Source organism: Antedon mediterranea, chromosome 5 (assembly GCF_964355755.1).
Source record: "Antedon mediterranea chromosome 5, ecAntMedi1.1, whole genome shotgun sequence".
NCBI lineage: Eukaryota > Metazoa > Echinodermata > Crinoidea > Comatulida > Antedonidae > Antedon > Antedon mediterranea.
Window position 1 is genome coordinate 28997583 of NC_092674.1, and position 22911 is coordinate 29020493.

General features: G+C 33.8%; 3 protein-coding genes and 1 long non-coding RNA gene across 4 annotated transcripts; 2 read left to right on the forward strand and 2 right to left on the reverse strand.

The window, feature by feature from the left end:
• The first annotated feature begins 1711 nt into the window (after positions 1-1711).
• LOC140049902 (transmembrane protein 184C-like) lies at positions 1712-8064 on the forward strand. Its single transcript, XM_072094856.1, has 7 exons — positions 1712-1913; positions 2084-2120; positions 2708-2910; positions 5908-5979; positions 6581-6674; positions 6872-7081; positions 7817-8064. The coding sequence occupies exons 1-7, from the start codon at positions 1798-1800 to the stop codon at positions 8057-8059; spliced, it is 975 nt and encodes a 324-aa protein (XP_071950957.1). The 5' UTR covers positions 1712-1797; the 3' UTR covers positions 8060-8064.
• Positions 8065-8235: 171 nt separating this feature from the next.
• On the reverse strand, positions 8236-14732 carry LOC140049903 (protein arginine N-methyltransferase 9-like). Its single transcript, XM_072094857.1, has 11 exons — positions 14632-14732; positions 14129-14442; positions 13685-13927; positions 13378-13545; positions 12919-13027; positions 12493-12592; positions 12090-12313; positions 11665-11860; positions 10802-11471; positions 9974-10130; positions 8236-9567 (listed from the first exon to the last, which is right to left on the reverse strand). Exons 2-11 carry the CDS (start codon positions 14410-14412, stop codon positions 9217-9219), a joined length of 2502 nt encoding a protein of 833 aa, XP_071950958.1. The 5' UTR covers positions 14413-14442; positions 14632-14732; the 3' UTR covers positions 8236-9216.
• Positions 14733-14843: 111 nt separating this feature from the next.
• On the forward strand, positions 14844-16455 carry LOC140049411 (uncharacterized). The gene is made up of 3 exons (XR_011845250.1): positions 14844-15048; positions 15463-15603; positions 15975-16455. It is a non-coding gene; the product is annotated as an uncharacterized lncRNA (long non-coding RNA).
• LOC140049410 (coiled-coil domain-containing protein 169-like) lies at positions 16343-20758 on the reverse strand. The gene is made up of 7 exons (XM_072094288.1): positions 20552-20758; positions 19812-19894; positions 19127-19284; positions 18806-18904; positions 18120-18173; positions 17647-17732; positions 16343-17476 (listed from the first exon to the last, which is right to left on the reverse strand). Exons 1-7 carry the CDS (start codon positions 20629-20631, stop codon positions 17386-17388), a joined length of 651 nt encoding a protein of 216 aa, XP_071950389.1. The 5' UTR covers positions 20632-20758; the 3' UTR covers positions 16343-17385.
• Positions 20759-22911: the final 2153 nt, after the last annotated feature.

Consider the following 22911-nt stretch of genomic DNA (forward strand, 5'->3'; position numbering starts at 1 on the left):
TACATAGCTGGATATGGTTAAAGCACTTTGCTAAATGTGTAAATGAATAGGTGTCATATTGGTTAATGATTGAAATATGTATATCTATATCTATATTTCCCCAAACACTTTCCTGAGGATAATTGAAATACTGTAAAACCTTTGTAGTATAATTTACAATTCGATAGCCTACAACCCCAAGCCCTAGCAAAAATGCTATTCAACTGACATCACAAACCACCCCCTCCCCCGTCTCCCACAAAAACCCCTGGACTCAGGGGATTTTTTAAATGTAGTTTAAAATCTCCCGGGTACAATTGCCATCATTTTGATACCCCATATGTATGGTTACATGCAGAAACAGAAATTTGTATAACGAACAAACATCGAAAGTGGGGATTTTGACCAAATTTTGGTCCCTAACTTGGATCCTAGGTGGCGGATGATGTTCAAATATAGCTTAGAACATTCCCGGCACAATTGCGGTCATTTTGATAGCCCATATGTAAGATTATGTGCAGTAACAACATTTTGTATAACGAACAAACAAACGAACAAACAAACAAACAGACAGACAAACTCTCTCACTTATAATATAGATGCGTGAAGAAAATCTGCGCTGTGAGAGCTCTTCTGTCTACTCCAATATAAATCGATTTTCCGCAGGGAGGGACTGGGTATTATACAGTCACCATTGCAAGGAGGGACTGGGTATTATACAGTCACCATTGCAAGGAGGGACTGGGTATTATACAGTCACCATTGCAAGGAGGGACTGGGTATTATACAGTCACCATTGCAAGGAGGGACTGGGTATTATACAGTCACCATTGCAAGGAGGGACTGGGTATTATACAGTCACCATTGCAAGGAGGGACTGGGTATTATACAGTCACCATTGCAAGGAGGGACTGGGTATTATACAGTCACCATTGCAAGGAGGGACTGGGTATTATACAGTCACCATTGCAAGGTTATTTACATCACATCATGCTCATTTATGGAAAATATCCCAGGTTGTTATTGTACAATAGTATCATAAATAGTGTCTTATTTTATTACCGTATGCCCACATCATTTAGAATGTTTAATGACGTTTTATAAATAGCATATCTATGTAATTTTTTATCCTTTTTATCTTGGTTTATTCTCGCTATTTTATTCCTTGTTAATAATATCATGTAGCATTTATTATTTATTTATTTCGGTATAAAAAAGACATATATATACAAAAAAGTAGCAGAAGCTGAAAGTATTGCATTCATATAAAATCAGTATAAAAGGTACACAAAAACATCAAAACATAGAAAAGTAATAATACATGTATTAACCTGGTCTAAAGGCACCAACAAGTAGGTAAAAGTTAATACGACACATTATCTACCGACTATTATCAGATAATAAAAGTTGCAAATACGGAGCACGTTACTTATGTACTGTGGTGTACCATTTTCGTACTACAATCAGAAATCCAAAGGTCGCTTTGCAATTCATATTTGCAGGTAAACATCAGATTCGGAAGAAATTTCATAAATACAACAGTATAATAACAAATGTATTGGATGTTTGGAAAATAACAATGAAGTTTCTTGAATCAAGTTAAATGTATGAGAAACATTGACAGTAGAAATGGGCTGCATATGTAAAAAACACTCGTGTGAATGTTGTAGGAACTGTCGAGTTTTAATTTTGGACTGGTTGTATGGATGGAAAAACTGGATCAGGCCCGTGGTAATCTGTTCTTACTTTGTAGTTATTTTGGTAGCCGTACCGCTATGTACCTTGGAACTGATCAGACATAATGCAAAATTTGAAGTTATGATATGGTTTATTGCGGGGATGTTCACGTTTGTAGCGATACCAATTTCTTTGTGGGGAATTCTACAACATGTAGTCTATTTCACTAGGCCTGATCTTCAGCTTTATATAATAAGGTAAGTGATCCCATGATATGCATGTTTACTAAAGATAAGCTGGCCCTACTAACACTTACTCTGAAATGACACTATAACTATGTTAGGCATTCGCATTTCTTTTCTGAAATGTACAGCTTTTAAAGATGTATACAGACTTAGCTTTAAACAAAATCTTTATTTTATTACAGAATATTATGGATGGTCCCAATTTATGGAATAAACAGTGTAAGTTGCTTAATGTGTTAACTGTTCTAAAGCTTTGTCTACACTATCAAACTAGTTTGACAAAAAAAGTGTGATGTGTCCGAATATAGTAGTGATATGTCCAAATATGGTAGTGATATGACAGCATAAAAAAATGTGGGCACATCACATTTTTTTGTCACATAAAGTTAGATAGTGTAGACAGAGCTTTAGAAGTGACATTATCGTAATTCAAATTGTTAGTTGGACCAGAGAATTATGAAATTACGTAATTTCACTTTTCTCTGCGGTTGGAGATTGGTTAACAATTTCCTTTGACTTTACCTTGAATTGAATTTGTCGATCTATCGATAGTCGAGGAATTAAGCTCATTAACTTTTGAGTTATCGGTCGTTTTTTTTTGGATAAAATGGTGACTTACATTTTCGTATACCTCTAATGTTTCTTTGTATAGTTCTAAAATACATGCCATTCATCTATATTTATAGCCAAGCCCATGCTGTTTCAGTGTTCTCTCTGATTTAAATCTTTTTCAACTTACAAAGATAACATTACGACGAATAATAAAGTATCATATAACATTTTCGTTTAATACATTCTTCTTTTAGTGGATGGCGCTGTATTTTCCGAGCTCTTCCATTTACTTAGATACCATTCGAGAAGTGTATCAAGCATATGTAATATACAACTTTATGTTTTACCTACTCAAGTTTTTAAACAAAGAGTATGACATGGCTGAACAGATGGAAAATAAAGTTCAAATAAAACACACGGCACCGCTTTGCTGCCTCAAATCTTGGTCTAACGAAAGGTAACTTTTCTTCTTAATTACTACGGTAATTTTTCAGTTGTTTTTAAGAAATATTAATAGATACAAATTCGAGCCATTTGATTAAACGACGCCGATAGTACTGGAGCTGTAGTTGGTTGGTTAACGTGCTTGCCTTCCAATTCCAGGATGCGGGGTTCAATCCTCACCTAGTGTCAGGGTTTGTAACTCACGACTCTTTCAACTCCACTCTCTAAGCCTCAAATGAGACTTGTTTATAAGTGCGATAAATTATAAAATAGTTATAAATCTGTCCTATATTTGGCAAGTTACTCGCTATGATGCGTAGGAAATAAAAAACACCAATGTAGATAATATTCGTAAATAGAAGAAACAACCTGGCTATTTGATTGATTGTTGGTTTTTTTGTAATATCACGACTTGATTGAACAAGTTGTAGGCCTACTACACATCGGTCTCGTGAATAAATAAAGTTTAGGCCTAGGCCCCCCTATGGGCGGTTTAGAATTAATGTTCTTTGCCTGTTGTGTGTATATATATATATATATAAATCAAAGAGCTGCATAGGCAGGATATATAAAAAAATCAAGATCAAATAAGTTAAAACTGCCTCAATATAGATTTATTTTAACGACATGTTTCGGGCATAGCCCATCATCAGGTGAAAAGAATTGTTACAAAGGATAACATATATAAGTCACAAAATTACATAATAAAACAAATCAACCAATCAAAAATGTTAACAAACAAAAGGCATAGTTATAAAGGCACGCCTCCAAAAGCTATGGTGTACAAAGCAGGAATGGTTGCTTATAAAGCAGGAAATTTAAAACAAAGACAAAAGCTTCAAGTGTAAATAATAGTTAATATGTGAATGTCTCTGGCAAAATTAATGTTTAAAGGATCTAAATTGTACATTTATGCCGGTAGGGGCAAGAGTGCCAAGCTTTACAATTATTCTTTCTTCTATAATTCTACGAGATGTCTCAGAACCATTACATACTTTAACACCAGAAATAGTAATATCCGAAAGGGAATGCTCATTATTACAAAAATGGGTGGCTACAGGTAATCCGGGAGTCTTTAGTTTAATAGACCTTAAATGTTCTACAAACCTATCACCTAACCTGCGTTTAGTTTCACCAATATAAAGCATATTACATTTAGTACACGAAATACAATAAACTAGATTTCTAGTGGTGCACGTAATACGATCTGTGATCACATAATTACCAGAAGGTCCTACTATTTGGTTTGAACATGAAACGTAATTACATGTCGAACATCTATTTCTATTACATTTGAATGTTCCAATTGATTCATTACCTTTGTTTTGTAATTTAGATTTAACTAAAGTGTCTTTAATGCTTTGATCACGTCTGTAAGCTATCATGGGTGGTTCTTGAAAAATATCTTTTGTAGCGGATTTATCTTCAGACAAAATTGAAAAGTTATCGCGAACAATGTTAATAACCTTCTTATTCATAGGATGATACGTGAGGACTAGAGGTATGCGGTCACAAGCATTTGTATTATGTGTAGGTTGCAATGTGTCCTCGTGCGTTAACTGGCAAACTTTTCTTAGAGATTTCACAGTAATGTCAGATGGATATTCGCGTGCATTGAAAAAATCGATCATCTCAGATGCTTTGATGTTAAAGTCATCATCATCGCTACATAAACGTCGAAGTCTAACAAGTTGCGAATACGGTATAGCATTCTTACAAGCTGGAGGATGCGAAGAGTTGTAATTTAGATAAGTGTGCGCGTCAGTATCTTTGTAGTGGACGGATGTAGAAAGACCAGGTTTATCAATAGATAAACTAATATCAAGGAAAGGCACACACTTGTCAGAAATTTCATGAGTAAACTTTATAGCAGGATGAAAATTGTTCACAAAGTTAATGAACTCATTAAGTTCATCTAAAGTTCCCGACATAACACCAACACAATCATCAATATACCGTTTGAATAAATCTGGTTTCTTTCCCTTATAATCTCGTAACACATTCTGCTCAAAATACCCCATAAAGAGGCAAGCAAAGTTAGGTCCCATTTTTGTACCCATGCTTATCCCTGAAACTTGCCGAAAAAACTTTCCATTGAAGTTGAAGGCTGAGTATTAAGTACAAGTTCAGCGAGACGTAGTATTGTCGATGCGGGATATTTAATTGAATTATCTAGTTCAATAAAATGTCTCATTGCGCTAAGTCCATCTTGAATAGGAATTGATGTGTATAAGGTCGTAACATCCATTGTAAAAAGATAAGCACTCTCAGATGAAAATGTATAATCTTTAAACAAAACTACAGCTTCTTTGCTATCTTTGATGTAGGTTGGCAAATTTTGTACAATTGGCTTCAAGATTCCATCCAAGAACTCGCTAATAACAACTGTAGGCGCGTTACAAGCGGAAACAATAGGTCTACCAGGACTGTTAGTCTTGTGTATTTTAGGTAACATGTAAAAGCTAGGACAAGTGGCGTCAGAATTAATCAATATATGGGCTGTAGAAGGAAGCTCTTTCTTCTTAATCATACTATTTACAGTCTTCTTAACAATACCAATATCAGAATCAGTAGGGTCGGCATCAAGTGGCTGATATACGTCAAGATTAGAAAGTTGTCTTTCTCCCTCTGTAATATATAGGTCCCTTCTCCAAACCACAGTAGCACCACCTTTATCTGCTCGTTTAATAACGTAGTCATGATTACCTTTAAGCGATCTAATGGCAGCTTGCTCTCCTTTTGACAAATTACAGATATTCTTTGGTTGTTTTAACTTAAGCTTGTTAATCTCTCGTTTGCAAGTATTGACATACAGATCAAGTTCAGCGAACATACCTGTTCACTGAACAATCAATATATATATATATTGATTGGTTGGTTGACAGATTAAATTGACTGACGGATTGATTGATTTGCTGATCGATTACTCTCTGGATTCGTACAAATAAATCAACAATTTAATCGATCATATGGACCAACCGATATAACAATATATTTGTTATCTTTTCAGTATTATTCGAAGATGTAAACATGGTGTACTTAATTATACTGCCTTACGACCCGTAACAACTATAATTGCATTGTAAGTACAGTACACGTTAGGTAGGCGCGCGTACAAAAGCTGGTAAAGCTAGGCTAAGGCTGTTAAGTACAACATATCAGTCTCACAGCGGGCTAAACACGTACGTCTCGCAAATGAAAGAGGCCTAGGCCTAGCAAATAACTTGGCCTAGGCCTATAGTTGATAAATTACTTAAATCTATCACATGATTAGATTGTTTTGACTTACATAGTTCATAACAAATGTGCATAATATAGAAATAAGCCTTCTCAAAACGGTTGTTTACTCACCTTTTCGCCCCATTTTTTATGCTTGCTGATTTCAAATTTACACAAAATTCAGTCTTTCCCTCCCGAAACAACCTAGTGTTTTGATTGGTCAATAGTCATGATGCCGATAGTCTGTTTGACGAGTACAAATGTCTGCTATTGGCTGGTCTAGTCCGACTAGTCTTGACTATTTTTGTTACAATTGTTTTATGATAATTGTATAGGCCTACAGTTGTGGGGGACAACAAAATTAATAAGACAAAACAAAAATAGATCTAACCAAATCTTAGGCTGCATTGTGTCAACATCTGGGCCCGAACAAAAGTCGTAACTAACCAAGATTCTTTATACAGAATTTGTGAATTGACTGGCACGTACAATGAGGGAAGTTTCAGTTTTCAAGGGGCGTGGTCTTATCTTTTGATTATTAACAACTTATCTCAAGTGGTGAGTTGAAATTTATTATTTTTCTGAAGAATGAAATTAGTGCGTAAGGCCTACAGAAGGGAAAGCAGTGAGAGGGAACTAAGACAATTGTGAGATTTCATTGATAAAATTTTAGAGTGTTGTTTTTTTTTTCGGTTTACATAAACGAGTAAACATGGTTCAAACGTGACAACGTTAAATACATTTTCTTTCTTTAGTGGGCACTATACTGCATGATCTTATTTTACCATGCAACCAAAGAAGAACTGGAGCCTATCAAACCGCTTAGCAAATTTCTATGTGTCAAATTGACGATATTTGCTTCATTTTGGCAAGCTCTTTTTGTCAACATCCTGGTCGAGACTGGAGCACTACAGCCGAAGGATGCATGGAACATGGATAAATATGCATTTGGCAAAGCAATTCAGGTTCGTTTTAAAGACATGAGAAGATAAAGAAAAATAAAGTTTTAATAATGTTATTCAATTTTTCTCTAAACAAAACCCCATTGGCTTCCCAGACAATGTGCATTCGAATTCTATCCTTAAATTTGGTTTTCTCAGGTAAATTATTTTTTTTAGATCCAATTTTTTGGTCAAAGTGAGTAACTATTATTTGGTATTAAAATAGCCTATAAAATAAATATCTTTTTAGGAGGAACATATATCCTTTAAAAACTGAGCCCTATTAAGCTACCCAAAGATATTTTTTTATCAATAAGTTTATTAAGCAATTGTTTTCCATAAGTTTAAGAAAAGGTTAAGCAGTTCCTAAGCACAAAATGATAACAATATTTGATATCCTCAGCAAAAAGCCAGGATCTGCCCTTTGCTTAGTTTCTTGCACTGCTAACAATTCATTGATTCAACCAAGGCAATCTAACGTACACTGAGCTCGCCTGGTCAAAATAGGAACCTGTAACAGTCCTTTGATCTTATGTCTGGCTGCGACAAATACCAACATTACTGTGCTATGTCATAGTACACTACTGTTGGTATTTGTCACGCTGGGGAGAATATGTACACAATGTACATATTCTCCGCAGCGCGCGGTGGCTGTGTGTAACTGATCGTGTCGCAGCCACAGATAAACTTTTTGATCTTCGGAGCTCAGCATCCTGTTGTTAGATTGCCTTGATTCAACAAGTTCAATTTGTTTCACAGGACTTTTTGGTCTGTATAGAGATGTTCCTCGCTGCTATTGCACACTATTACTCATTCTCGTATAAACCGTACAAGAATGACGGACCACGCTCTCGATTTTTTTCGAACTTTAAGAAAATGTGGGATATGTCTGATGTCAAAAAGGATATAGCTGAACACGTCACAGTTGTCGGCAATGATTGGAAGCGTAAAGTTGGAAACATGGGTAAGATATATCATAAGGCATTCTCAAACAGTTTGTGACGGTTTCCACATGATACATATTTTGTGTTCAGTTTCAACCTGTTTATTCCTATTCATTAGCTATTTGGAAAACAACATGTAAAAACAAGAAATCAAACACATCCTTACATATGACCAATACAGTAACATCTTTATTTCATGTTTTAGTTGGGCTAGGTGATGAAACAGACTCGGATGACTTGGCTTCAACTACTGACGACAAAGAAGTTGAAAATGTTAAAAAATCTAAAAGATTTACAACAAAACGAAGAAGCTTAGTGAACGGATTTAAAAGAACACCCACTGGTACGCCCTCAACTGAACACAAAGTTGTCGTGGAAGTTGACAACCACACAGCGCCTTCCTCCACTCAGGTGGAGAGAGAAGATCCAGATGAATCACAACAGGGTGGTGTTATCAATCCAGGATTTAGCAACCCTAATTACAGCGAGATTGATCAACAACAAAACACTGAAGACTTGGCTAAATCTGATATGTACAGTTCGGAGGCCTAACTAACTAGCGCTGATATTAGTAACGGGGGAATTTGTTTTTATCTAGTATGTCATACAAATTCTAATGTGGTGAGGAACATTGTTCAAAATACAGCCCAAGATGACTATATTGTATCCTGAAGATGGACTAAATAACACTATTCCCCAGTGTAGTAGGGAATAGTTGAAACTATATCATGGCTATTAACCAATCAGATGCCGTGAATTGAAAAGTAAGGTATATAACAATATAATATTATGATGAAATAAGGAAAAGTCAAACGTTTATGGGGACAATTTCAGTATTATACACAATTTAAACAACAGAATCACAAACATCTTTGCGTTAATTTGGCCGTAAACTGATGTAATTACAGACATAATTTATACACAAAATGTAAAAAGCATTAAAATGTGGTAGAAAAAAATTAGAAGAACAGTATTATGATATGAACCATATTTGAAAGTATTAAATAATATTTGTAAAAATATTTTTGTTCAGGATTGGAAAATTTACTGGTTGCCATTGTTCGACAAGCACGAATACTGTAATCGTATCTATTAAGCATAGGCGCAATGCAAGCAAATTGACCAATGACAAGCGTTAGAATAATCCATCACTTGTGATTGGTCAAATCACTTCCTAGTGTAAACCAAGCTACAGCAACTAGTATGAAATAAAACTCAATTTGAAACCTGAAAAGAGATTGAACAGTCTTCCAAGTTGAACGAGAGGCAGATAATTTCTCCAGCTCGAACATGAGTTTGTTTCGGCAAGATATATACTGACTGGCTAAAATGCGTTGATTGGTCGAGAGTACTGACCATTTTACCAGGCCCTAGGTCTAAATCAAACCAGTACACCACAGCCATTAGGCATCCATCTGCAACCATTTTAACTTCTTGGTGTCGTTCAATGTTTACTGGTGCTCCTACACTGTTCAGGTCACATAGATTCAGGTGACACAGTTTGATGGCGGCTGACAGGTGTGTGCATTGAAGCGTGGAGAAGAAAATACCAGGATGTGTAGGAACCTAGAATAATTACATTTTCATTATAATGCTGATTTTTATAATAATTGTTTTATATTATTTAACATGTCATATACAAACAAAACATATTTTTTTCAATTTTTCTATAATTTAATTATTCTACTGCAGTTTCTGCAGTAACTTTTTTTTTCCTCGGAGTATCATTTTAGTTAGTTGAAAGATGGAAAAGGACTGCAATATACAATGTGTATGATTACCTAACAAAATTATTAGTAGATAATTGCGAAATATACATATATAGTTACTGCAGTAACTGCAGTAGAACAATGTTGACATGATCAATAATCAATATGACTCTTTACAAGATTATTTATTAGACAATCGGATGGTATGTAAAACATAGCGCAAAACATAATACAAAGATAAATACATTTTTGAAATATCTTACCATAAAGAAATTCATAAATGGCTTAATATTTAAGTCCAGTGTTCTTCCATTATCCATTACTAAACTATTTTCCAGAATATACTTGCTATCTATACACATGCCATATATGGTGATTCCTGAAGGAATGATTATTCCATTAGGTTTAAGAATAGTATTCCTGCAAAATATAAATATTTAAATATTCTAAAAATTAATATTAATAATAATTTAGGTATTTGTATAGCGCCAGAATCAACTAAACCGAAGTAAAAATCAAAGGCGCTTATATTGGATGTTAAAAAGATGCGTTTTAAGTTCTTTAAAAAAAATAGCAATAGAAGTTGAATGAGTAAAATGACGAGGGAGAGAATTCTAAAGAGAAGCAGCAGAGAACATAAAAGACCTTTGTCCATTTTTAATTCATTGAACTAATTCAAAAATTCTAAAAAACATTCAATTTAGTCAGAAATAGCAATAAACAGTTGTAGTTGGAGTCCCGAATAATGGTTACTCTTGAACCTCCTCATCACCCCATTCAGCATTCAATTGTAATAATGGTTACCCTTGACCCTCTTCAGCACCCCATTCAGCATTCAATTGTATTTATTTGTTATGTAATGTGTAAATGTTTTACTGAAAGGAATGAAATACAATATTTGTTATTAGACTACAATACATTTCAAAGAAAAAAATTAATGAAGACTGTAAAGCACTGTATACACTATCAAACTTTATTGTAATATGCCCATATATGGAAATGATGATGTAATATCACTACCATATTTGGGCATATCACTACCATATTTGGGTCTAACTAGTTTGATAGTGTAGACAGACCATGTATCTCACCTTGCTAAAGCAATATTTTGCCAAACATTTTGTTGTAGCAGACCACATGGCTCTACAACATCAACTACTAAGATATCCCAAGATGAACTGGAATCCTTCTCTAAGATTAAATCCTGTAAATCGGCCATCCCAAGGTTGTAACCCTTATCCTTACACAAATGAACCAGAAGATCAGCCCCTTTCTTACTGCTGACATGAATTCGAGTAGCTCCAGCATTGGCTGCATGTACAACTGCTAGAGAAGCTCCTTCTGACATATCAAGAACTTTACAACAACCATCATGGCTGTTTCTTTGAGTCTTTGAAGAGTTGTTATCTTTTAAAGTGTCCAAAACTGCTTTCTCTATCAGCCCAAAAATCTGAAACTGGTAGAGTTGATCATTAAGCGTGAAAATATCTTTTTCTCCCATAACTAAAACTTTACTTGTAGATGCCTTCTGTGAAGATATCTGAAATTCAATGTCACCATCATCTGCTGGTGACTGCTGTTTTGAAAGCTCCATTTGATTCTGTGGTAGAGATGATTTATTAACATCATATGTTGGTTTGGTAATCGTCTCAAAATTTCCATTAATTAATGACTTGACCTCAATATTATGAAATGCTACATGATTGTCTTTACAAACTACATTTAAATATACTGAATCACCAGATTTTACATCTAGCATACCTGTAAACATAAACAACAAACAAATTATTGTCCCGCAATTTATGTCTCATTCACCTGGCAATTTAAATATTTATGTACAGAAAAGGTTAATATACAAAGCAAATCACAGCAAATAGAGGTGAACCTTTAATATTTAAATATGTACAGAAAAGGTTAATATATACAAATCAAATCAGAGACAATAGTAGTGTACCTTTAATATTCATACTACTAATTGGATAGACAGCGTTCTCCCAGCAGCTTTCAGACCAAGGGGACGTGTTTATGTTTGTCTGTGAGTCTAGTAGCAAGTCAAACCACATTATTATTGCATCAATAGATCCTTGTTGGACAACTGGCACCACCAGTGAGTTTGATTGAGAGTTTCCAGAGAAAAGCGCTGCCATCTCCTAATATGAAAAGTTGTAAAAAAATATTGAAAACTGTTTTAGGTCAGAAAATCAGTAAATTTGTATCATGTTTTCTTATTATTATTATTGGTTGACAACTGAATAAAATAAAATAAATTATTTAAACATTTCCAATATCAAGGTATGGCCATACTGGGCACATCGCACATTTTTTGTCAAACTAATTTGATAGTGTAGACAGAGCTTTAGACAAGATACTAATAATCACCTTTGGGTTATTAAAATCAAAATCATACACTTTGAAAGATTCTGATAGGGCTGTGTACCCTCCCGGAATGGTGGAAATGTCTTCCGATGTATATGGTTCAGATGATGGTGTTTCTTCATTTAACATGTCTTGCTGCACCATGTTGACCGAGTCGCTCACAATGCTAAAGTTGAGGTCTATATTACCAACAGATAAAGAGAGTAATCTAAGAAAGTAAGAACAATCTAAAATATTAAACAAATAAAAAACATTATTAGTCAGGTTAAATAATTTAATGTAAAATAGAATATTTATTGGACTACTGTAGTCCTAAAAGCAGAACAAAACAGTTTTAGACTTGAACACAGGACTTCCTACAAGCTAAAATACCATAAAACTGGAAAAAAAATTGGGTTATAATCTCAAAGAAAAATTGACATTGTACAGTACCGATGAGATTTTCGTATATGTTCACATTCAACTATCATTGCGTACACTGCAGCACCTCCAGGAATCACTCTTCCCTACATTAAAAAAAATGATAAACATACTGTACATTATGAAATATATCATGTTGGTATAACGTTATCTTGGTGGTTCCCAACAGTCATTCATTGATCCATCATGATGAGATGATTCTGATTCTGAACACAAGTTCTACTGAGATTCTTTAAATAAACAAAATGCAGGGCCGTAGCCACTAGTACGGTTTCAACCTGACCACTTTTTCACAGAGGCCTAATGACAACCCTGCAGCCAGCACAGAAACTACTGTATTCCTTTTTCTTGCAACCACCTCACCACTTTATTTCTTGTGGCTACATCACTGAAATGGCATCTAATCTGGTACCTGATTATCTGGTGGCTGTAGTAAATGTGTCCAAGCATGATGTACTGTTTCTATGATGCCTTCTCCTAGTAAGCCACTGTCTAATGTTTCAGTTACAACAAGAGAAACTCTGTGCGAAAACAAATGTTTATTCAATATTTAGTACTAATTGTAATATTTCTACCTATTCAGACAACAAATTTTGATTGGTTGAAATGTGAAAGGAATGTTAAGCTATGTCTACACTATCAAAGTTTATGTGACCAAAAAATATGATGTGCCCATATATGGACATCATACCACTACCATATTTGGGCATATCACTACCATATTTGGGTAAACATCACACTAGTATGACAGTGTAGACAGAGCTTTACTCCCAATCTGAACCATCATAATTTTATGAGATGTGTTCAGACTGTTGACTAATAACAAGAACAAACATAGGATTGATTCACACTGAGACAATAAAAGCAATACCTATGTGGAATGTGTTCTGGTATTCGCATATCTGTAGATTTCATCTGAAGAAGTTGAACATTCTCATGCTTCTGATTGGCTCGTAGAACATCTTGAGCAATACTCGTCATCGTCTTGGACATTTCACAAGCGTAAACTTTACTTGCGCCACCCTCAACCGCAAACATACTAAAAAAGAAAACAGAGTAGTTGGGATCTGGTGTGTTAGAAATGATCCCATTTCTCTTTGTATAAAGTGGAAGTTAATTGAGGAAATGCAAAACATTGAAAGTCGACGATGCCATATTTAATTTAAATATGGGCCTACCTAAGGATACCTGTTCCTGTTCCAATATCAAGCACTGTTGTGGGTCCATTTATATTCCTGATTGCTCTATTGATAGCCTCTTTGAAAGCCATGTTGCGTTTGTTATCATTTAACATCCTAAAATGCCATCTCTCAACTAATGAATTAGACAGGTTGTAGAAACTTTCTTTCGCTGAATGCAGGTCAGGGTTCAACTTCATTGCTTGCTGGAAATAAATAAACGCCTCCTCGGCAAAACCTAACCTGTATAAAAGAAATATGTGATAATATAAATTAAATAACAATATTCAATATGTCATCAAGTTTTTCTCAGCTCTTCTCATTGAAACAATACAGTAATAGTATACACAAACATTAAAACGGGATATTTGATAAGTCAGTCAGTAACGCAAACATACAGTATGCGTATTTGCATACTGTAATGTACATAATTTGCATAATCACCTGTATAGGTGTGCACCCATAACATCATGAACCAATTCATTCTCTGGAAAGGCATCCAGTGCTTGTTCGTAACATTTGAATACATCTTCACTCCGGTTCTCTTGCCACAGGTTTTGTACCCATTCTCTAAAAACATCACCAAATTCCTTACGCAGGTTTTCCTTCAGTTCAGGAGAGAGTTTGAGGGCCAAAAGATAGTAAGCGAACGATTTTCCGTAGTCATTATTTTGACAAGATAACCGTGCATTGCTTATAGATGATTCGGTAAACTGGATTTTCTCCATTTTCTTTTATGGAAACAGGAAATTGCAGTACTATAAAAAAAAAAGAACTCTGGATCAAAACATGCTCTCATCAACACGGTGCCATCAACACCACTACAGTACATACAAATTAAAATTACAATACACATGAATAATTTTTTTCAATATACAGTAGCTAGCCTCTAGTTAGTTAGTAGTAAATTAGGCCTCTAGCTAGCTAGCCATTGAAGTGTTTGTCACCTTAAGGTTCCTAGAAATTTAAACTTTACATCTTTGATATTTATTTATTATTAATATGCAAACAGTCCTTGTGATATGTTTTGTTTCATGTTTGCACACCATACCCATGTGTCACACTTAACATTCTAAAAACAATCTATACTTAGATAGATTTACCATTCTAAACCGCCGTTATTTCACATTTTAAAACGTGCCAGCCAACCGATTGCGCTTGCGCACAAGAAAGAAATTTCGGAAGTTTGGCAGGCTGCTTTTTTTTAGCTGGTCGGCTGAATGTTTTGGATAAAAAGTTGAAAATGAAGTACAGTACAGATATTGCCACCCCTTTAATAAATAGATATACTATTATATTCGGCATATATGGCATGTCAACTTCTTTGTTGCATAATGGCATGACGAGAAGACCTTTGTGGACAGGTAATTTCCTGAAGCTAGTTAGGCAAAGCTAAGCGTCATATTAGCAGTCCAGCTCATGTTAGTGTAGTAACTATTATTGAGAGTCGGTTCGTCCCATATGTAGTTAATGACTATAATACATTACATAGGCCTATTCTTTCTGTAAGGTTTAGTTGGCGGTGAATAAAACAGAAGAAGATTGGGACCACAGACAATGGGCTCCCAAAATTGTCAAACTGTTTTATCAAGGTAACCATCTAAAATAAAAAAATCGATTCGGTTTGACTCGGCAAAATCAAGTATAAATGGTCGAGGCCTTATCCATGATCCTTGTTTCTCAATAACCAACCAAGCCGAAACCAGCAACACAGTCTGTGTACCCATACATATTGCTGTCAGTTCTACATTTAAAATGTGTGGTGTTTTTTTTTTTAGGTTTACATAGGCATGCCATATGCTTAGCTCTTGGAAGTGTCATAGGCTACTATGCCTACAGATTTGAAGTTAACAAAGTAGCTCAGACAGAATATAAGAACAGTGTATATGTAGAAAGACATCCAGACTTGTTCCAACCTGGTAATGTTTATGCTGTTACCTTTCACGCAGTGCCAGTGTATTGTAACACCCTGGTTTAGGGACTCTAGTCTAAGTGACCATTCAACGCTGTAGGCCTTTTGATATATTTTAATGCTTGTTTTCTTACTCTTGGCCCTGCTCAAGGGCCCTGATAGCTCCAGGGCCCCTGGGTTTAGCAAGTGAGCGCTCATCATAGCTGTTACACCATTGCTTTCACAAAACTAGACAATGATACTTGAGCTGACATTATAGTGGTCTCCTAAATACTGAATAGGGGTACTATAGTGTCACAAAAGAGTGGTTCTACTCTAACTTTGATAAACATACTGTAACATACTTAATGTGGCTGTTAATTTTTTTTTCTTTTGCAGAAGCAACTCAGAACGTTGCAAATCGTTATATGAACTGGGTGCCACTACGTTGAAATTAAACATAGGATCATCAAATATTGTGAATAATTATGGGAATATTGTATGCAGTGTTAGAAAAATAAAAGAACATTAAAGATTCCCAATTACTTCTGTATGACAGCTGGACTAATTTACATACAGGTGTTCCAGTTATAAACATGTAAATAGAGCAAGCAAGGTGTGCATCCACTGAGTTTAATTCAATTAATAATAGGAATTTTCAATAATTTTTCAAGTAATACTGTACTTCATATTACAACATAATATGTTACAACTGTATTATACTTATATCTGTTTTTTAAGTTCACACAATGTTAATTCACCTAGAATTTAAAAAAAATTTAAAAGTGACACACTTTTAAGTAGATAAAAATGTGACAATGTCAGCATAACAAATATGATATTGCATACTTTTGCATGATTTACTACTGTTTGCATTACATACTAAAAGGAAAAATGAATTAAAATTTGTTAAATTTATTCAGTTATCTTGTGTTTTATTTATTTGATTGTAAGTTCTGTGTTTGAGGAAGAAATGGGTTTTATTGTGAAGCTCCACAAATCTGTTTTTAAGGTTTTTCATAAGGCTTGGTTCCAATTTGAGATGCAACGATAGAGGCAATTCATTTCGCCAAACAAAAGTGATGGATTATTCTGTCACTTGTTATTGGTCAACTCCGTTGTGTCTCTCGTGAGAACCATGCTTAAAAAAGCAGCAAAATCTCAAATCTCAAGCTGTTAGGCAACATTTCACAGAAAGTAATACAATTGAGATCGTACAATCATACATCATTAAATTATATTTTATCGCTTTTATTAAATTTGTCAAAAAGTAATGCAAGTTGATCTAAAAGATTACCATAAAGAGTCCAATAATATATTTACAAACTAAAAATGGACAGACAATTCAATATAAAACAGTAAGGATTTTTTTTTTCTACTTTTCACAAACTATATAAAAAAATATTACAGTTATTGCACAATATTTATGTTTGTTTCATTTTCGTAATGATCCAATGACCAACAACTGACCCCAATGACTTTGACAAATGGACATCTTAATAATTATGATAATAAACACTGATTGTACATGGTGCATATCCTGTCTGTAAACAGGTCCAGTTAGAATATTTAAACATATTATTATGCTTGGTAAAAACAAGTATAGCATGATTGTGAAAAATACTTTGGAAATATCTATAATAATATGAGAAGATCCCAAGGTGATTCTGCTTCTATCCAGGCCGGCCACTCCTCTATCAAAATATAGTTTGCATCAATACTGTAACTTCTGCCGTGTTTGTCCACAGTTCATCTGCAACTTTTACTCAAACTCAAGGCATCATCAACCTCATTGATTTCAGTTGGCCCTCTACAGTTTCAGTTTAGGAAGTTTCTTTACGGCAGCAGACTTTTTTATTGGTCCTTTTTTTGGATCAAGTATGCGATGATTATCTGGGACACTGAAATTTAAAAATTAAACATTTTAAGAAATGCTTGTAATAACTTTAAAAACTACTTTCAATTTGTTTAAATTTTCTCATCATTTTCTTTCTTCCTTGTAATGTGCAGTTTACATTCTTTCATTTATTTTCAAATGTATCTGGTGGCTACATTAGTTGTATCGACTTACTTTTCGTTTAGGCCTCTATTTAGCATTGTATCTCGTGGGGACAGGCTGTGGTTGTTCCATTTTGCTTGTTCTAATTTCAATCGAGCCTACAAAAAGAAATAACTTATTCATTACTACGCCAGACACTTTAAAATCAGTGTACTGTAGAATGATCTCATAATAAAAAAGTTATTCAGTTCTACTTTATCATTATGTTCTTAATATTAATAATTGAATAGTTGAGTGGAACCGTGATTACGTAGCCATATTATCGGCAAAGGTTCAAGGCTCACTCACTCCATAGTAGAACGAGTCTTCTCAGAAGGTTGATATTTGTAACAAACTGTTAAGCTCTGTCTACACTATCAAACTTTATGTGACGTTATGATGTCATATCACTACCATATTTAAGCATATCACTACCATATTTGGGCACATCACACTTTTGTCAAACTATTTGATAGTGTAGACAAGGCTTAGGTACACAAACTTACCTGGTTGATTTCTGTTAGACATGCCTTTCTTTCATCATTAGCTTTATGGTATGCCTAAGAAGTAAATGGTAATAAATCATGAATAATACCACCAAACTTGCCAGTTAGGATGACTTTAACGAGGCATTTAATAAAAAGGCAAATTGCCTTAAAATGTAAGTGTGACATGTTTCGAGAAACTATTCTCATCATCATCATCATCATCTAATAGTAATAATAATGTTATTCTATAGTTTATAGTTCATTGTCCACAATGCCATGACATTCATTTGACATACAATTTACTTAACTCAAACTCAATTGATGAAGGCTAAGTCACACAGGAAAAATGACAATATTTAAAATAATACAACAGCTACAAAATTGAAAATTGTGAATAAATGAACAATGATTTAACTGAGTTTCTGTAAAAATGAATAAAAGAATTAAGAAAAGTGTTATTTATAAATAGTAACAATGTAGTATTAAGTTCTGTCTACACTATCAAACTTCATGTGACAAAAAAATGTGATGTGCCCATATATGGACACAATTTCATATCACTACCATATTTGGGCATATCACTACCAATACCATATTTGGGCACATCACACGTTTTTCTCAAACTATTTTGATAGTGTAAACAGAGCTTTAGAAGGGATTTGTATTTGCAACAATTATTGGTATTACTGTATATAGATTTTTACCTTGGACTCTTGATCCAGCCGCCATTCGTAATCTTTCAACTGTCCTTCCAAACTAGCTTTGTCTCTTTCAAGTTGTTTTAATAGTTTCCGTAAGCTTGCCTAAATGTGAAAAACAAAGTTACCGTCATTCAAAATGCTTTACGATTATGATAACACAATGCCCTTGTGTAACTAAAGCTCTGTCTACACTATCAAACTAGTTTGACAAAAAAGATATGTGTCCAAATATGGTAGTGATATGACATCATCATGTCTATATATGGGCACATCACATTTTTTTGTCACACAAAGTTTGATAGTGTAGGCTTAAGACATACATACCTCGGACAATTCATCATACGACCTCATCTCTCCCCCTCCTTGCGTATCTTTCAGGTTTTCCCTCGTTTTTTCCAGCCGTTCTTTTAGGAATAATATTTGTTTCTGTAAAAGTTGGTTCAATTCCTGCTGTGTTTCAAACCTTGTCTTCCATTCATTGCCTGTCAAAATAAAAATCATAAAATTAAATGATTTAAATACATTTTCCCTTTGATAACAATAAGGAGGAGCCTATCTTTTTATGCTTTTCAGTCTTTGTTACTAATTATATTTCGTGTCACCCTTTGGTGCTTTGTATTTGTTTTGTTAATTTTATTCATTCGTTCTTGAGAATGGTTCCATTATGGTTCCGAAATGTTGATCTTTTTTGTCATTAAACTTTATTTTAAAGTTATATAGTAAACGTCTCTTAATTCATAAAAATTGTTAATAAATATATACTGTACAAGATTACATCATTTAGTCTCAATAATTTTAAATGCCAAATGTATCTACCTAACCCCTAAAATCTTGATATTCATCAACAAAACTTCTAGATACTGTACAAATGTGACTCAAAAATAAATTAAACTTAATTAACTATTTAATAAAGATATCCAATCATGTTTTAATCAATTGTTATGTTGCAATTATTGAATAAAAAAAATTAAATAATCTCTTTGGCTGATATTATTGGCACTGTACCTACCATCATCTGATACCGAGTCGTACCTCTTCTCTAACTCTGCTACTGTTAACATCAACTCCGCAGTAGATTGCTCAAGCATTTCTCTATTAAATAAAAGATATAATATATAATAGTATTAGTATTCTAATCTACTAACTAACTAGACTTATTAACTGCATTACAGCACTAACTAAGCTATGGCAAAGAATGCTGACTTGGTCCCTGCCCATCCATATATATATGTAGTGAGAGTGAGACAGACACGTCAAATATTATCTTTACAAACATTCACATTTGAATTTGTCAACAGATGAAATTGATCGCAAGTTTTATTTTAGTCGTGATAAAACCAATTTCTGATTTTTTAATGGAGTGTCGCAAAATACTTTGTCATAAGGCCCAGGCCTAGGCCTAGGCCTATATCATCTTTTTTAGATTGCCTCCTCCTAGCTAGGAGAGATTATTTTTGGGCAGCAGTGCCACTGCCTATGCAAAATCAAGAAGTTGAAATCACTGCACCACCGGCAAACATAATTCTCGTCTCATTCATTAAAAACTATCTGAGCAGTACTAACTGACACTGTACAGACTATAAGGCCTAGGCCTAATAATAGTAGTAAGTTTACTGTAGCTAGCTTTTGATTGGACATGGCAGTAAGCTCTTCTGCCTGGGCGGGTCTGGCCCATTTCAAGTTAGCAGCAACAACTGAGTGAGTGATGAAGCAAAACATTCCATTCCCATTAAATTATTATTGAATTACTTCATTTGCTTTTCCTGCAAAAGCTCAGCTCTTATCCGTTCAATATCAAGCTCATTGTAATCTTCACCAGAATTTGACATCTTCGATTGTCAATATACTACGAAAATAATCGGTTATTATTTTGCAAGCTATTAAATTGTAAACGCCTAGGCCTAGGTTCCACACATGTATGTAAATCTCTCTTCACACGATCGACGAAAAAACAACACAGATTTATTTTGTGTCAACAATAACAAATTGCCATAGAGACATAGCCATAGAGGGCGGCAAATATATAAATACTGTCAACAGAGAGAGCCATGTGTGTAATCAAGGGAGTTACTGAAATACTCCAATTAAATAAATAAATTCGAAGTTTCGGTCTATTTGGAAATTTATTAAAATTCTTTGAATTTTTTTCTCGTTATTTTGGAGTTTAACTCGTATTATTTAGTAACTCAGACTTGTACATCACTGATCTAATATACAAAAAAAAAAAAACACGGAATACATTGGCAGATTGCTTTCTCATACATCAGTAAATAATATTTATTAATTTAATCTTTAGGCCTTCTCTAATTTGACAATACGTTTATATTTTCATTTTTATATTCTGTTTTTATTTTAAAAGTTTGTTGTGAGGCATGGTGGATTATGCGGAAGGGATGGACTCGCTATAAAATTAGAATAGTTCTTTATCCATGCCGCGCCTGTTTCCGTTCCACTTGTTTAGTTTCTTTATTGTGTTACGGATTTAGAGACGATATAAATTTACATTTACACAATTTAATGACAAAAAGATCGATGTTTCGGAACCATCATGGAACTTCTCAAGAACAAATGAGTACAAATTAAAAACTAGAAACATCCTCGTATTATTGTGTGTGGGTATTTTTCAAGATCCATTAGACAGTGTCCACCACGATCGGAACGGAAAACACCCCTATTTGGGGAAAATCTTCACAGTGAACCTAAATTCGTTTTAATTGTCAATAACTAATTATCTAACTCAATTTAATTAGTAAACAGGGATACATATCATGGTTAAAATTAGTACCAAAAGTACGAACCAACTTTATATACCATCGAGTAAACATTCTAGATTTACCGAATTTTGCCCTTACTTACGTAAATTAATATATAGATTTAGTGTGTAGTGGATTATTACATTTTGTAGCTAGTAAGAGTATCATTGTTTCATTTATTCCATTGTAATTGTTTTATTACTTCTGCTTTAATATAGTAATTAAGGTATTTTTACATTAATTTTTTGGTGTTTTCTATTGAGCATGGCCTTCCTGAAAACAGTGTCCGTGAATAAATAAAACATATGAAAGATGTATTGTCCCCCAGAAACATGAAAAATGAAGATTAATTAAATCAGACTTTTTTTTCTCTTTTGTGGTTAACCACCACCTTTATTCATTCAATCTTTTATACATTATTTCGTTCACATTTCATTTTCGTACATTAAATTTCTACTTTCTTCGTTATTTTCTGATTTTTTACACTTTTGACTTTATACATAGTGTTTTGATTTATATGCATACAAGTAACCTTAACAAATCTACACTTCATTTTGTACATGATATAATAGATTTTAGAATACAGAATATTTAGGAAACGTATGTCATGTCATTTCATTAAGTACATTTCAAATATGAATGCCACTTATAGGTTACAACATGCCAGTGTGTTCATATCTTTTAAGATAAATTTAAACTGAATCCAGGGATTCTGGCATACAGGTTTTTAAGCACAGTTAGAATTGTGATTGTGTAATTATGACGTAGACGGCAATTGAGTACAATTGCTTTTTTAATTGACATTTACATCTTAACAGGAGTTCTTTGAACGAGCTACTGCTGTTAACTATAGCTTTTTAAATATATTGTCAATTTTATTTCACAGTATTTGATTACGTCTACAATAATAAAACATATGTTTTTCGTCTTCAATGACTCCACAATTGTTACATATGTTATTATTTTTCAGTTTCCAGTTATACAGTTTTAGATTTGTAGGTACAATTCTATTTAGTAATTTGTAATTTAACTGGGCAAATTTCTTAGTTTTTCACTTTTCTTTTCTAGACGTACTTAACGAAGACATCAAGTGGTGTGATGTTTGGAAAATTAAATTAGACTTTGACTATGTTATTTTGTAGTTTTAATAAAGTTAATCACTTCCGTAGAAAAAAAAATTTAAAAAAAAATGTTTTAACTTACCGTATATAATCAATAAAAAAAAATTGTTTGAATTATTTTTTCAGCAGGGGAACAATACATCTTTCCATGTATAAACAACTGGTGGCGCACTCCATATTTTAGAATTGAAAAGTAACCATACACTCGGCATGCTCCATCGCCTCGCGGGAGGGA